This window comes from Gadus macrocephalus, chromosome 6 (assembly GCF_031168955.1).
Source record: "Gadus macrocephalus chromosome 6, ASM3116895v1".
In the NCBI taxonomy this organism is placed as follows: Eukaryota; Metazoa; Chordata; class Actinopteri; order Gadiformes; family Gadidae; genus Gadus; species Gadus macrocephalus.
Window position 1 is genome coordinate 8,641,418 of NC_082387.1, and position 16,574 is coordinate 8,657,991.

A 16,574-nucleotide genomic window follows, 5' to 3' on the forward strand; every position below is an offset into this window, starting at 1 on the left:
GTTACCTTCGGTATAGCCTCTAAAAGTGCACTTTAGATTAATAATTTAAAGTCTGAGAGCAGACCAGCTCAAAAAGAGTGATTGAGGGCAGACCAACTAAAATCTTGTTGAATGGGGTAGTTCACTTTGAATTCGCTTCATATTCGTGTTGACCAATCACGTCGCGGGAGGCGGTGATCTATAAGTACGTAATTGGCTAATGGGGAACGCAAACTCAGCCAGCGCTAGTCAACTCAAACCGCTAAAACAATCTGTTCAGATACCCAGCATGTTGTAGAAGAAGTGTCTGTAAAGTTTTCAAATCGACACTGTGCATACCGGCCACTGTAGAAATACAATCATAGAAATCCCATTGGAAGGCTTCATCCACGGTGCAGAACCAAACCCATCATCCCCGTGTCCCAGGGGCATGTGGTTGGTGGAGCCACCAGTGGGGTGACTGCCGCGTCAGGGCCTGACGTCAGACTCTCTCCAGCGGCTCCTCTCTGTCCAGGAGATTTACACGCGTGACACCGAGCGATTAGTGACGCCAGAGCTGGCAAGCAGATTGCACAGGGTCACAGGCTGGCCAAAGGTTAAGTTCATGCTGGCTCATGTCCTGAGTCTGCAGCCGGGGAAGAGGCTCCAGCAGTGGTGAGGCTCCCATTCTGTAACAATTGGATTCAAATGTATTATTAATAAATGGCATTACATGCATTGCCTTTCAGCACACCAACGTGTGTGTGTGTGTGTGTGTGTGTGTGTGTGTGTGTGTGTGTGTGTGTGTGTGTGTGTGTGTGTGTGTGTGTGTGTGTGTGTGTGTGTGTGTGTGTGTGTGTGTGTGTGTGTGTGTGTGGACTGAAGGCCTGGCTAAAAGTGCACAGTTCATATTACTATGTTAAGAAATGTATTGGGACTGCGGTATGTAAAAGTGTGCACCACACTCAAACACCTTTAGTGTCACATTATGTACATAGACAGACACACACACATACACACACTAAATGTCCACACACAACGTACATGCACACACACACAATGTACAAACAGACACACAATGTAGACACACACACAAAGACACACAATGTATACAGACGCGTGCAGGCACCCACAATGCACACACACACAATGTACAAACAGACACACAATGTAGACACACACACAAAGACACACAATGTATACAGACGCGTGCAGGCACCCACAATGCACACACACACACACACACACACACACACACGGCCTGCCCGCACCCACAGGGAAGAAAGAGCCGGCACACAGAAGCCACGCGGGCCCCACGGGGGCCCGACATCAGAGCGGCCCCTGCTACCCGCACCACCCAATGCCTCTGGAGTGTGAAGGGAAGATCAGAAGCCCGCCGCCCGGGTCGGTGACTGCACTCATTACCGAGCTACCCCCCCCCCCCCCCCCCACCCTCCACCGTAGGGCTGACTGTAGTTGGGAGCGCTCGTAACAGACCGACAGCCCGCGCTAATGGGCACTGACAACATTATGGGGAAAAAATGACACTGATGAGATTGGCGTAATGAAGCATTTGCGTTTGGATGTGTGTGTGTGTGTGTGTGTGTGTCTGTCTATGTACATATGTGTGTGTATCGGGGTGTCTGTGTCTCTGTCTATGTACATTATATATGTGTGTGTGTCTATGAGCATTCGCTGTGTCCGTCTATGTACCTTCTGTCTGTGTGGGTGTGTGTGTGGCGCTCGCATGTGAGTGCTCTCTCCCAGTAGAAGGGCGTTAACCCGCGGTTTGGCTCGTCGAGTACAGAGCGAGAGGCAGATATGGTACAGCGTGTACTGCGGCTGACGCCACACACTGTGCTCCGCGAGACCTCCACGGCCGACTGAAGCCTGGAGCCCGACTCAGAGAGGCGGCACTCTGATCTGATGTGGGCGGAGGGATCAGGCTTTTTACTGTGCCCGCCGCGCCAAATGAAGTCACACGCTGCTGGAAACATTCAATCAGGGTTTCTGTAGCGACCCTGCCGCGACCCCTAGCCACTCTCCAACCGTGGTGAGGATCGAGTCTTATGGAGGAGCATAGGCTTATTGATGATCTACTTCATTTGTTTTTCTTATGATCTGACAGATGACTGATGCCTACTGGAAGAATAATTTATGTTCTGCAAGGAGGAATGTTAAATGGAAGCTCCCATTGAGTGGAAGTTCTGGATTATGAATTTTTGGGGGATCTCGTTTTAATCCAATTTGCTCCCAAAAGTAAAGAAATCTAATCTTGGGTCTGTTCTCGTTAGGAATGCCCCGGAGTTAATTATATTTGGGAACATCAAGTTCGGAGAAACAAAACACTTTTCCTCCCTCGCTTTCCTTCTGAAGGGATCGTAATCTGTTATTGTGGTTTTGGAGGGGAACCAGGTTTCCACGGCTCTGCGACTCTCGGATTGATGTGCAGAGAGACTCTGATCTTTCTGCTCCAATGCACTGTAATAGAACGTGTACACAAGTGTGTGTGCGTACGTCTGTGTGTGTGTGTGTGTCGGTGATGAAATGCAATGCTGTATGGTGAGGGCACGACAGACACACGAGGCAGGAGACGTGCAGAATGAGAAGGGACAGCTGGTTTTCAGAGAGTGAGAGAGAGCGAGAGAGAGTGAAAAAGTCTTGCAAAAATGAAGGTAACATTAATTATGTATAATCTAAAGGGTCGTATTCCCCAGAGTCAGATGGGCGTGATAATGCGTTTGGCGTGCTCTCGGCACCTATTCACCGTGAGAGGACTCGGTTCACCCAGGGACAAGAAGGAGGGCTGTGAGAGGTTGGTGGGGGGGGGGGGGGGGGGGGGGGTGGTGTATCGCTACTCCCTCCCGCTAAACCTGTGATCCTTTAATGAAGGCTTGCACAGTAGGCTTAGGAGCAGAACGACTGCCATTCGAAACACAAACAAAGGGGAGAGAGAGAGAGAGAGAGAGAGAGAGAGAGAGAGAGAGAGAGAGAGAGAGAGAGAGAGAGAGAGAGAGAGAGAGAGAGAGAGAGAGAGAGAGAGAGAGAGAGAGAGAGAGAGAGAGAGAGAGAGAGAGAGAGAGAGAGAGAGAGAGAGTTTATAGAACCGGATTAAGTGTTCGAAACTGGTTTGAAGCTATGGGGACGTCCGGGGCACCACAGGAATCGGATGATTTCTGTAAATTATTTCAACTAGCTGTATGACGTGACAACGTCAACGTTAATGTGCGCATGATAAACATGCCTGTAGCTCAATCGGGAAACATAAGTTCCCCTTATTTCCCCCAGACTTTAGCATCCACTAAGGGATTGCAGAGGTAGGGTTCATGTTGTCTTTTCTTCTCCACCTCCACCACTCTTTCTCCCCTCTTTGGGTCCATCTTTTATTGATAAAAAGGTTTCTATAAAGGGAGAGCGATGTGTTTTTGAACTTGCGTATCCTTGCCAAACACGAGCTTGGGGGGGGGGGGGGGGGGGGGGGAGGGAGTGAGGTGCTGCAGGAGGAAGAGGAGGAGGAGGAGGAAGAAGAACAAAGGCATGGAGAGCGAACACCTCTCCTCCCCTCCCTGTGAAAGAGAGAGTGAAATAAAAGTTAGAATAAAAAATGAGAAAGCGAATAACCCCAGAGAGGTTGATGTATAAAATATATTAAGCTCGGAAGGAGAACCGGAGATGGGGGGGGGGGAGTCGGTTATCTGACAACAAATGAAGCATGAGGGGGAGCTGAATATTTCATGACTCGCTCGAGTTGGATTGCCACAAACGAGCAGCAGCAGAAGAAACATCTTCATCAGTTTATGCAACTTTTAGATCGAAAAAGTTGAAGGGAATAAAAAAACCCACCAAAACCACCAAAACCGGCAGTGCCGGCGGCGACAGAAGTGGCGAGCGGCTCTACACTGATGATTGTTTGCGTTCGCCTGCTGCTGCGGTGCTTACATCTCCCCTCCATTTGCATTGAAGCCCGTAATAATAATTGTTTTCCGCTCAATAGTTTCCTGTTTCCGCACAATAGTTGCTTTTGTTGTTGCAGCTTGCGTCCCAGAACCGTGTGTGTGTGTGTGTGTGTGTGTGTGTGTGTGTGTGTGCGTGTGCGTGTGCGCGTGCGTGCGTGCGTGCGTGCGTGCGCTCGCTCGCTCTGGATATAAACCCCGAGCTTCATTGCACATGGCGGTACCGTGCACAGCGCGCTCTGCCCGTGGGCCGAAGATTGATAAAGCTGGCTCGTACTCTTCTGTCACACGGCAATATATAGAATAATGTGACAGCAGAGGCGGCCCCCGTCCCACACCGTCCATCACTGTTATGATTACCTTCTGGAGGAGACGCCGAGTTCCGTCCGTCCCAGTGCACCGCCCTGGCGGGGATCACACTGGCCCCCTGCTGGATCCTAGAGCCCACCACGTTAAGCGTTCCCGTCTGAGTGGTTCCTGGGCGTGCTGTTTATAAGTTCAGAAGTTCAAGGCGATTTATTTATGCCGGTTGTGTCCTCGTGTTTGGTGCTGGCTCTCAGGGACGGGGCTGTTCCAATCGTCATGCTGATCGCCTGACTCGAGTGCAGTCAGAGTTCGCGATCATTGAACCGATAGAGTTGATGCAAAGTAGTCAGCCGAACTTTTGTACAGTTGCACACTGACGGTTCAATTCAATCGTTTACCAGGGATCAGTGTGTCGATTTCGAAGAGTCGCCCAAGCGATAGATTGGTGTCCAACGGGACATGCAGATGCCAATCGCCGTCGGGTCTTTTTTATTATTTTGATTCGTGAATTGAGGGAAAGCCAGTCGAGTGAGCTACGCCAGAGCCATCAGAAAGGGGAGGAATGAAGAGGTATACCGCGAGTGTCACCGATGAACCGATAGCAGCAGCAGCTCCACAGGGACGGTGGAGTGTTTACGGGGATAGGGCCATGTCCGTCTCCTCCACCTCCCCCCCCACTCCCCAGCTCGCTGAGAACAAAACACAGTGTTCGTGATCAGCCCTGGAACACAGACAGGAGGAGGCCCCTGTCTGCCAAAACAAACACACAAGCCCTTTCCTTGAAACCCAACCCTCGCTGCGGCTCCCGGTATGGCGCTCTGCGGAGACACTTTCACTTGATAACGCCGTTGCTACTGTGTTAAAGAACCCGGGGCACTTTCACCGGCGTGCGGTGACTCAGATCAACCGTGCATCAGTGGTTCTTCACGCGGTCCTTACGCAAAGGAGATCAGCTGTTTCAATTCACAGTTGTCAGCGCCAGCTGAGCCCAGACGAGCATAGAAGTACAACTCATAACAACACCCTGTCAAAACAAAGCCACTTTTCGTGAGCTATTGTGTTCCTGTAAAAAGAACGCAACCGTCACGTCTTCATTACACCGAAGCAGGGCTCAGACACCGCATGAGCCGTCAATCAGAACGCTGCGCCCGCAGAACAATGAAGACCACTGAAGACTCGATCATCTCGTGAATGCGTTGACCTCACGTTCAGGGGACCAGGGATAGGGGTCGACCCCTCTGCCCTCAATTACAGCAGGAGCAGAATGTTCTTTGCACTTGAAGCTGTTAAAACAGCCCGCGTCTCAAACCAGTCACAGCCGCTCCGTTGAAGGCCCTGGGCACTTTGAAAGTGTGCGTTTTGTGTGTTCCATATCAATCACCCCGTGCCACTTCTTCCCAGCAATTACTTCCAGGAAAAACTGAAAGATTTAAGGCTTTAGGTGCGATGTGTTGTTTCATGATTTTTTTCGCTGGTGGAAAGTTTTTCTTTCTCTGTTTTACTTCTAAGAGCAATGCATTTGGGAACGTCCTCCTGCAACCAGGATGTGGCAGAACATCTAATTTGACGATGTGGTGAATTGGTTAACAATCAATTAAATCAAGTGATGGCCAAATGTTTTATCTGAAATTAATTCTCTTTGGCGCCATCTTTGGCATACACACTAACACGCACACACACACATGAGGGAGTTGAAGAATGAGTCTGTTGCGTGAGCTCAGCCACCCTCTCTGGGTGGGGGATCTGAGCTGGGGGATGGACAAGAAGCCATGAATGCATAGCAGTAGCGGCGCAACCATCAAATCACATTCATAATACTGCAAAGGCAACGGCCTCCATCAGTTGGCCATAGGCTCAATCATCATTGACTGAGATAGACTGAGAAGTCTTTGTGTGACTTTGAGATGGCCATTTAAAAAAATTTATGTTGATTCAAAGTTGATCTAGCTTCGACGTGAAAAGGTGTGGTTTGAATACAACCTTATTTGTTTTCAAACAAAAATGTAAGTTTGGTGTTTGACAGGCATTTTGGCTCGACTCTGATGCATTTAAGTTAAAAGAACAAGCTAACCGACCACTTAAAAATGAGCACCATTTAAAAATGAGCCATTATAATACTCAATACTTAAAACATCATGGACACCACGCTGGATCATTATTAACAGAAAAGTGAACATGCTGATGTCAGCATAATGTCACAGTAATCGTAGGCAAAGCACACGATGAGGTCAACAGGGTTTCCTGCCAAAGATGGGTTAGTGGTACAGTAGAACCGGGTCTGGGGACTCTCGTCTGCCCCTACCGCTGTCCTTATTTAGCCGAAACAGACGCATTTGTACAAACAGTGCATGTGTACACACACACACACACACACACACACACACACACACACACACACACACACACACACACACACACACACACACACACACACACACACACACACACACACACACACACACACACACACACGCCCTCTATACACATATTATACACACTCTCTGTATGCACGTTCTATACACACCATACACATACGATACAATACACACACACGGTGGCTGCATGGGCGGCCCTGTCCAGCCCGTCACACCCTACACTGAAACATCTAGTGGACAGGCCGGACCGCCCCGTCCATACATACACGCATGCATCCATGCATACGTTGCATGGTCATTTCCATACGGGGTCGGCCTATTATCCTCTGAACAATGGGGCTTCCACCGGTGGCTGTGGACGTCACTGGAGTCGTCCTAGTTAGGAAAAACACAGGGTTCCTCTTGGTGTTGTTTATAGGAGCGATGTGAAGTGATTCATTCTTAGACACACTCGACCATGAGAGACCATGAGTTTGGCTCCTTAAGGAAGGGCGACCTCGATTGTAATATTGAAACAAGGTCCATCTTTTTCTTTCTTGGATTGTCTTCAGCGCAAAGCAGAAGCCAGAGCTAATGTTACCGCGGCTCTGTCTTGCTGAACCACCGCCGCTGTAAATGGTGCGACGCGTTGGAAAGTAAAGCAGGGTGGGAGGCCGCCAGCCTGTCGGAGCGCTACGGGGCCGGCGGCCTTGGAGGTGATGTAACATAATATTGGTGTTATTCCCGGGCCATCCTGAGCACACTGTGTTCCCAGTCCTGGCGCCAGTCAGAGCCTATGAGCAATACACACTTAACCCTAAAACCACCCCCCCCCCCCCTGCCCCCACCCCCCATCGTAATCAACTTGAGATATGAGACGGGCTGTTCTTTAAAAGTGTGCTGTGGGTCTGTGTGTGTATTGAGGGTTTGTTTGTTTGTGGTATGTGTGTGAGTGGACCCCATCTCTCGTCCTTTCATAGAAGGGTCTTGGTGCAGTCTTATGTTTCACTCATGCAGGGAACACACACACATGCAGCCCCACACATACACACACACACACATGCAAACCCACACACACATACTTGCAACCGCATGCATGCATTCACGCACACACACGCATCCATTGGTAACCGAGTCAGTCATCCACTTCAGCTTCAACTTTGGCCCACATCCGCTGATGTCTATTCATGTATGTATGAATGGGGGAGAGGGGGAGATCTGTGAGGGACAGGTGGGTGGGTGGGTGTGTGGGGGAGACACCAGTAGGGGACCATGAGGATTTCCATGGCACGCCACGCAACTGGGTTCAACCGGGTTCACGTGAGCTAACCTACTTCTCTCGCTGAGGACACAAGATGGTCTGACACAAAGCTGGTACGACATTGGGGGGGAAATACTTTAAATGAGGTATTTCTCTTACTCACTCACTCTGCGTAATTAGCACTCCTTCAACGACAACTCCCCTATTTTTCACCCTGCAACCTAATTTTCTATCTAAAGTGCTTGTTTTTGCTCACTTTTTGATTATATCTCACGTCTCTTCTGTTTTCTACCTGCAACAACTCAGTTCTTGTGAGGTGTCAGAGCGAAAAAGGTCTTCTTGACAAAGACTTGGTGAGACACATCAACAAACCGACCATATCTTGCGGAAGGGAAAGAGAAAAGTTGTATTTCTCTTGGAAGGATCCTTTCCCTATGGTGTTCAGGCAGGGTATGCATTTTTCGGGGTGCTATTCCCCAAAAAGACTACACTGCCCATTTTACAGCACATTACAGTCGCATTCAGACCAATCAGACCAATGAATGAAATGAATTGTTAGCATTAGTCCTTTTGGACCAAGAATGATTTTGGAAATAGGAGTTTTCCTGTAAATAGCCAACAATCGAGAACACATTTGTCTTTCACCCCAGTTTATTCCTGCGAAAGCCCCTTTAAGTACATTGTTGCTCAAAAGACCAAAGGAAAATTAATCTTTCAACACACTTAACGGTTAATCATCATAACCTTGATGTCATGGCACCAACCGAATGCCTTGTTTATGGCACCAACCCAGCCCATTCAGAGTTTTCTCTGAATTCCTACCCAATTCGTTGAAATCAGCGTTGCCAACCACCTTTGACTTTGATTGAACGGTGTACTCTCCGCACTGATTAAGAGATATCACAGTAAGTATTGATGACGGTGGCAAGTATGTCAAATCTGCCATGCTTGTAGTTTTCGCTGACTTTCTGCCAGCTATAAGATGTGCTCCTGTAGGCTAATTTGCGTCGGCAGTGCCCTTGTTTGAAGAGCCAGACTGCTGCCAAAGCACCACTCAATTTAATTAGTTAGTAGTGCTGCACTCTACCTCAGTCCTGGCGGTTACAGGTTGATTTATGGGTCGGCCACACACACACACACACACACACACACACACACACACACACACACACACACACACACACACACACACACACACACACACACACACACACACACACACACACACACACACACACACACACACACTCTCAGTCTTAGTTTCACACAGATTAAAATCTCTCTCTCTCTCTCTCTCTCTCTCTCTCTCTCTCTCTCTCTCTCTCTCTCTCTCTCTCTCTCTCTCTCTCTCTCTCTCTCTCTCTCTCTCTCTCTCTCTCTCTCTCTCTCTCTCTCTCTCTCTCTCCAGATGGGCCTCCTCGGCACCGACAGCATGCTGAGGAAACGAAAAGCCCCGGCCGCGCCCCCTACCTCGGAGAGCTCGGCCACGCCCTCCCTGGACGACTCCTCGGCCACGCCCACCCGCGACAGCACCCCGGCGCCCACCCCGACCCCCATCGCCCGCACCAAGGTGACCCCGCCCGCGGCCCCCTCTGCGGCGCCCCCCCCGGCGGCTCCGGCCCCCACGCCCAGCCTCACCTCCAGCTGCCCCTCCTCCTCCTCGGCCACCAGCTCCCCGGCCCCCAGCACCACCACGGGGGGCAGCCTGACCGCCCAGGACTCCAGCTCCTCCTCCGAGTGCGGGCGGAGTCTGGAGGCGGAGTCCGACAGCGAGGTGGACGCCTCCAACGTCTCCCTCCGCAGCGGGTCGCTCAGTGACACCAGCGTGGCCAGCTACGCGCCGGGGGCGGGGCTTAGACGCGTTCCGCCCGCCACCACCACCAGCACCACCACCACCACCACCAGCAGCAGCACCAGCTCCAGCGCCGCCAGCAGCCGGACGGAGGTCTCTGTGGAGTCGGCCGACAGCCAGGTGAAGCGCCTGTCGGGGTCCGACCTGGCTCAGAGGGGGTCGCTGGTGGAGCTGAGGATGAACGCGACGGAGAACAACCGACACAGCGCCGTCGGTAAATATGCGTGGCGATATGTTGACATGATTTATGGATCCGTGACCCGACCGGGTCTTGAATGGGTTCACACTAAGAATGTCTCGAAAACACTTTTTAGCTTCCGATACCGCAGCTTTGGCTAGCTGCCGATACCGATGTCAGCTCTCATGCTCTCATGCGGTAGCTATCATGCCTTTGCGGCTAGTTGACGACTACCGTTCACGTGACACGCTTCGCGGATCGGATCATATTTCTTTCCCCCCTCCGATATCCGATCTGGACATCCCTAGTTTATACGACTAAACAATAATACAAAACACATATGTTCAAGGATAATACTCCTCACTTATCTGTAATGTCGATACTACCTCTCTCCCAGAACTTTTGGCCCGTTGTTCCACGTCAACTTGCCCTAGAAAACACACGAGGACATTTTGAAACACTGCAACTATCAACATTTTCATATTTCACAGAACACAAACATGCAGTGAAACATTTGCATTGACGCAGCCATACTCTGGATCATCCGTTGACACCCAGCTGGGTGTATTTTCATAGGGAGGGAAAGACATCAGAGAGTGAGTGAGAGAGGGAGAGGGAGATTTAGAGGGGGAGAGAGACATTCAGAGCGTGAGAGAGAAAGCGATGGGATGTTGGGTGGACGTCACAAGCGTGCAGATTGCCAACAATGGGCTTCATGAGGGAGGGAGAATGGAAAGGATGCAGAGAAGCAGTTTTAAGGGGGCAGTTTGAGTGGAGGAGAGGTGGACAGGCCAGTGCAGTCAGCAGAAGGCTGGTAAAGGCTCCAGCCTCTCCCCTGACACTGCTGAATACCAACGGCCAGTCCGTCATGTGTTGGTCTGAGCGTGCATAATCCGCTGGTCCGTGAGGCGTGAGCAAGATTCACCACAAGGCTGTCGACTTGTCTACCTGCGTACATGTTGAGATGTGCAAGTCACAGACTCGGCTCAAGAGCTTTCAACCTCGATGCAAGATAGTGTGTAACAATAGCAAAAAAAACGTAAATCGATTCCGGAACAAGTACTGTTGTCTCAAATAAGTCACCATGTATGGGTTGAAAAATTGCACAGCATCATTTAGTTGAGCTCTTTGACGTACTCTGTATGAACATGATGCATCTCTAAGTGTGTCATGTGTGTGTGTGTGTGTATATGTGTGAGCGTATGTGTGTGTGTCTGCGTACGCACATCCTCACGCCGGACCACAAGCTCTGAGCTGACGCAACAGCCAAGGCCGTGCGTGGATGATGCAGGCCCCACTCCCCCCCCTTCTGCCTCCTGCTATCAGACAGCGGCGATAGGAAGAAGCATACACACCAGCGGCCGCTGAGTCATACGCAACAGCCCGACACATCACACGGCCGCGAGACTTTGGCCACAGGTCCTTTCGGTGTCCCGCATCGCTAGCACTTCACATCCCCTTTTCGTAGTCGAGGGCAACCGAAGCGCAACAGGGTGACGCAGGTGTTGCCTGGCAACCTAGTCGGGTTGCCGGAATCGGTTTTCGTCTCCTTGAGCAAGGCACACAACGTCTTACCTGCCAATGAGCAGGTTGTTGTGTCGGGCGTGGCACCGCAAGCCTTGACACCTGTGTGTGTGTGTGTGTGTGTGTGTGTGTGTGTGTGTGTGTGTGTGTGTGTGTGTGTGTGTGTGTGTGTGTGTGTGTGTGTGTGTGTGTGTGTGTGTGTGTGTGTGTGTGTGTGTGTGTGTGTGTGCATGCATTAGGGATGCACCAAAATGAAAATTCTTGGCCGAAACCGAGAATACTGAAACAGTTGGCCGAAGGCCGAAATCGAATACCGAATGTGTCTTTTAATGTTTTTCATTCATTTTGCTTTATTTTTCACCATTGCATAAATCAAACAATTAAATGTCCTTTATAAACTTTTTTGTGTTATAAAAAAAATCAATTACAAATTTGAATCAAAATATTTATTTAATACTGAACGTTTTCTAACATTCCAGCAGACATTATAGCAAGAATTTAAGAAGAATGTACCTTTTAAAAAAAATAAAAAAAGTATATATACAGGTCCTTCTCAAAAAATTTGCATATTGTGATAAAGTTCATTCTTTTCCATAATGTAATGATAAAAATTAAACTTTCATATATTTTAGATTCATTGCACACCAACTGAAATATTTCAGGTCTTTTATTGTTTTAATACTGATGATTTTGGCATACAGCTCATGAAAACCCAAAATTCCTATCTCAAAAAATTGGCATATTTCATCCGACCAATAAAAGAAAAGTGTTTTTAATACAAAAAAAGTCAACCTTCAAATAATTATGTTCAGTTATGCACTCAATACTTGGTCGGGAATCCTTTTGCAGAAATGACTGCTTCAATGCGGCGTGGCATGGAGGCAATCAGCCTGTGGCACTGCTGAGGTCTTATGGAGGCCCAGGATGCTTCGATAGCGGCCTTAAGCTCATCCAGAGTGTTGGGTCTTCTGTCTCTCAACTTTCTCTTCACAATATCCCACAGATTCTCTATGGGTTTCAGGTCAGGAGAGTTGGCAGGCCAATTGAGCACAGTAATACCATGGTCAGTAAACCATTTACCAGTGGTTTTGGCACTGTGAGCAGGTGCCAGGTCGTGCTGAAAAATGAAATCTTCATCTCCATAAAGCTTTTCAGCAGATGGAAGCATGAAGTGCTCCAAAATCTCCTGGTAGCTAGCTGCATTGACCCTGCCCTTGATAAAACACAGTGGACCAACACCAGCAGCTGACATGGCACCCCAGACCATCACTGACTGTGGGTACTTGACACTGGACTTCAGGCATTTCCTTCTCCCCAGTCTTCCTCCAGACTCTGGCACTTTGATTTCCGAATGACATGCAAAATTTGCTTTCATCCGAAAAAAGTACTTTGGACCACTGAGCAACAGTCCAGTGCTGCTTCTCTGTAGCCCAGGTCAGGCGCTTCTGCCGCTGTTTCTGGTTCAAAAGTGCCTTGACCTGGGGAATGCGGCACCTGTAGCCCATTTCCTGCACACGCCTGTGCACGGTGGCTCTGGATGTTTCTACTCCAGACTCAGTCCACTGCTTCCGCAGGTCCCCCAAGGTCTGGAATCGGCCCTTCTCCACAATCTTCCTCAGGGTCCGGTCACCTCTTCTCGTCGTGCAGCGTTTTCTGCCACACTTTTTCCTTCCCACAGACTTCCCACTGAGGTGCCTTGATTGGGCACTCTGGGAACAGCCTATTCGTTCAGAAATTTCTTTCTGTGTCTTACCCTCTTGCTTGAGGGTGTCAATGATGGCCTTCTGGACAGCAGTCAGGTCGGCAGTCTTACCCATGATTGCGGTTTTGAGTAATGAACCAGGCTGGGAGTTTTTAAAAGCCTCAGGAATCTTTTGCAGGTGTTTAGAGTTAATTCGTTGATTCAGATGATTAGGTTAATAGCTCGTTTAGAGAACCTTTTCATGATATGCTAATTTTTTGAGATAGGAATTTTGGGTTTTCATGAGCTGTATGCCAAAATCATCAGTATTAAAACAATAAAAGACCTGAAATATTTCAGTTGGTGTGCAATGAATCTAAAATATATAAAAGTTTAATTTTTATCATTACATTATGGAAAAGAATGAACTTTATCACAATATGCAAATTTTTTGAGAAGGACCTGTATATATATATATATATATATATACATATATATATGTTCGGCGTATTATCTTCGGCCTTTTTACTCCTTCGGCCGAAACCGAACATTATGTTTTGGGACATTTTCGGCAGAACATGTTCGGTGGCCGAATATTCGGTGCATCCCTAGTGTGCATTCTACTATATGATGTGCTTCTTCCCCATGCCAATGCTATTGTCACTATGTTTTATAGTGTGCTTTCTAGCACTACTCGTATTGTGCCCGTCCCTCTAATTACATTCTAAAACGGATATTGGAGGATACACACGCGTAAACAAACCCTGGCGGTCTCACACTGTTTAGCAGTTAAGAGTCCACACACACGCACACACACTCGCACACGCACACGCACGCGCACACACACACAGGCACACAAAGTCAGCGGCACCATGTTATCATCAGCGCAGGACGGTGTGAGGTCGGGAACGCTGGTCTCTGTGTCCGTGCCCCATATGTCTTCTATCCGTCGCATGCACCCCCCCCTTCCCCGCGCGGTTCCCCGTACTTCCCACATTAAACACCAGGGGGCCGGGCGCCCGCTGTCTCTCCTCCCAGACGCTGCCCACGGGCCGATCCCGCCCAAACCCGCCCGTGCCAGCCCCTCACGCCTGATGTCCGACCCCCAGCACCCGCCCTCCCTCCCCCTGCCTAGCCCCGCCCCACCCTCCCACACAGGGCCCCCCCGCCGTCGGGCCGGGGAGACGGAGAGACAGGAGAGAGAGGTGGAGGAGAGAGAGGTGGAGGAGAGAGAGGTGGTGGAGAGAGAGGTGGTGGAGAGAGAGGTGGTGGAGAAGGTGGCCTCAGCAACGCAGTGTAGGTGTTTGCATGATGGGAGCGACGGTTGGGGTCTGTCCTTTGTTCCGCGTCCCCTCCACCTTCCTCTTCCGATGCTTTCCGTTTCTCTTATCTGTCTGGCTCTTCCTGGTTTCCACCTCGGCCGCTCACTGGGAATGCGAGTGGTGCTCCGATCGTTCCTCTCTTCTGGAGATCTCTTCTCTTCGCAAACCTGAAGTTTCTTTCTTGTGTTTTTCTGGTCTCTTATGTGGGTGTGGGTGTTTGTGTGTGTGTGTGTAAGGGTTGATGTGTGTGTGTGTGTGTGTGTGTGCGCGCTCCTCATTTCTGACAGGTTTGTATCCCCCATAATTGCTATATCAAACTGGTAGAGGTGTGTGTGTGTGTGTGTGTGTGTGTGTGCGTGCAAACGTGTGTGTGTGTGTGTGTGTGTGCGTGCAAACGTGTGTGTGTGCGCACGCATGTGCGCCTGCCTGCCTGTGTGTGTGTGTGTGTGTGTGTGTGTGTGTGTGTGTGTGTGTGTGCAGAAGGCATTGGTGTCCCAGATCTCCAACAGGCCCCCCTGGCTGGGTCTCTGTGAGCATGGAGGTGCTCCACATCCATAACTATCCTCCCCTGCAGCGCCACGCTACAGCCACTGTCGTCCAGTAGGTCAGAAGGCAACTCTGATCCCAATGACCCCCCCTTTCATCCTGGATCAAACCGTATTGAATGCGTTACGGCTGCTGCTCTGGTCGCTATGTGTGATCAGAATCCATATGGTTGTTGCTACAGAGGTTGGGCTCCGATGCGATCGTAATCCATTGGGAGCAGTGTGTGCGGTGAACTCGTATTGTCGTCCGTCATGTTTTAGGTTAGCTCTGCATGAGCGAGGCTTTTTGCGCTACGAAGCGGTTAAGTAACAACCGCTATATAACGAATGGGAAATCTTTGTGAATCTGTTTGCCGTTATGTAGCGTGGAGCTGTGAATCACAACCACCCATTACACATGCTCCTTATTAGGTATCACTACAGTGCATTCCCCTGAAGACATTGATGGCAAATCTCACATCAAAGACACCCATGAGGCCTGTGGGATTAAACTCTTCAGGCCCGTAATGCTGGGGGGGCTATTCTGTGAGGCTCAGTTTGATGCTTACAGTATTAGCACTGCCTGGGTCATTATGGCTGTTTCTCTCCTTCCCAGTCTCACTCAGTTAAAGTCTCACTGTGCTGTATGCTTTCTCATGTTTTTTCCTTCTTTCTCTTCCCCTCCCTCCCTCCCACCCCAAACTGTTCCTCTAGTGTACTGCTGTGGACCTGTCCGTCTACGCTCCAAGCGCTCCTGAAACCCTTCCCGATTGATCTGTCTATTCCTCTCTCTCTCTCTCTCTCTCTCTCTCTCTCTCTCTCTCTCTCTCTCTCTCTCTCTCTCTCTCTCTCTCTCTCTCCTGTCTTTAACTCTTTCTTTAACTCTTTCTTTCTCTTCTCTCCTTTCGCTTCTCTCCCCTCCCCCTACTCTCTCTCTCTCTCTCTCCCCTTTCCTCTCTCTTTCTCCCCTTTCCTCTCTGTCTCTCTTATCCGCTACCTTCGCTTCTACTTCCACCATTGCTCTGGATCTTCACTTCCTCTTCTTCCTCGCCAGCTCTGACTGCCTCACGTTGAACTGTCTAATGTCTATATCACTGTATTTGCTTTTCTAATTGTGTTTCATGCTAGTTCATATAAACCTCAGTCCATACAATAAATCCCTCTATATATAAATGATCACGCGATAAACAAAATTGCGACAGACCAGGATGCTACAACTTGTGTTTGTTTGTGTGTGGTTGTGTGTCACCAGTGGGTTGTGTATGTTGGGGGACCGCCGGCTGAGGGGCGCAAGGGCGGGGTCCGCGAAGGTAACACGGTGCGTTGGTCAGAAGGCTCCCATGGCGGGAACTGAGGATCTGAACCCCAGGGGGTGGAGGGGGGGGAGGGTGCATTGATCTCCGCCATGATCGATGAGTGATCGTCGGGGTGAGGTTACGCAGGCCAGGGCCATGCGATACGCAACGCTCAATACTCTGGTGCAGTGATCTCCACAGATCCATGGCTGAACAGGGGTGTTCTTCCTTTTCGACGTACGTTTTCAGCTTGTTTGAAACCAGAGACCTGGGTGCATGGTGCCTTCAGTCCACTCTGTAGAGCGTAGATGTATCAACCCATGTCCTGCATTGTTGAGGCTACCACATGTGTTTCATACACCGTAG

At 49.7% G+C, this 16,574-nt stretch overlaps 1 protein-coding gene across 1 annotated transcript in view; it reads left to right on the plus strand.

Annotated features, from left to right (window-relative positions):
* cobl (cordon-bleu WH2 repeat protein) overlaps positions 1–16,574 on the plus strand; it is a 62,250-nt gene that overhangs the window by 29,985 nt on the left and 15,691 nt on the right. Inside the window, exons 10-11 of the mRNA XM_060053868.1 lie at positions 9,241–9,898; positions 14,106–14,363. Of these exons, the coding sequence (XP_059909851.1) occupies positions 9,241–9,898; positions 14,106–14,363 (916 nt within the window). The remainder of the gene's footprint in view (positions 1–9,240; positions 9,899–14,105; positions 14,364–16,574) is intronic.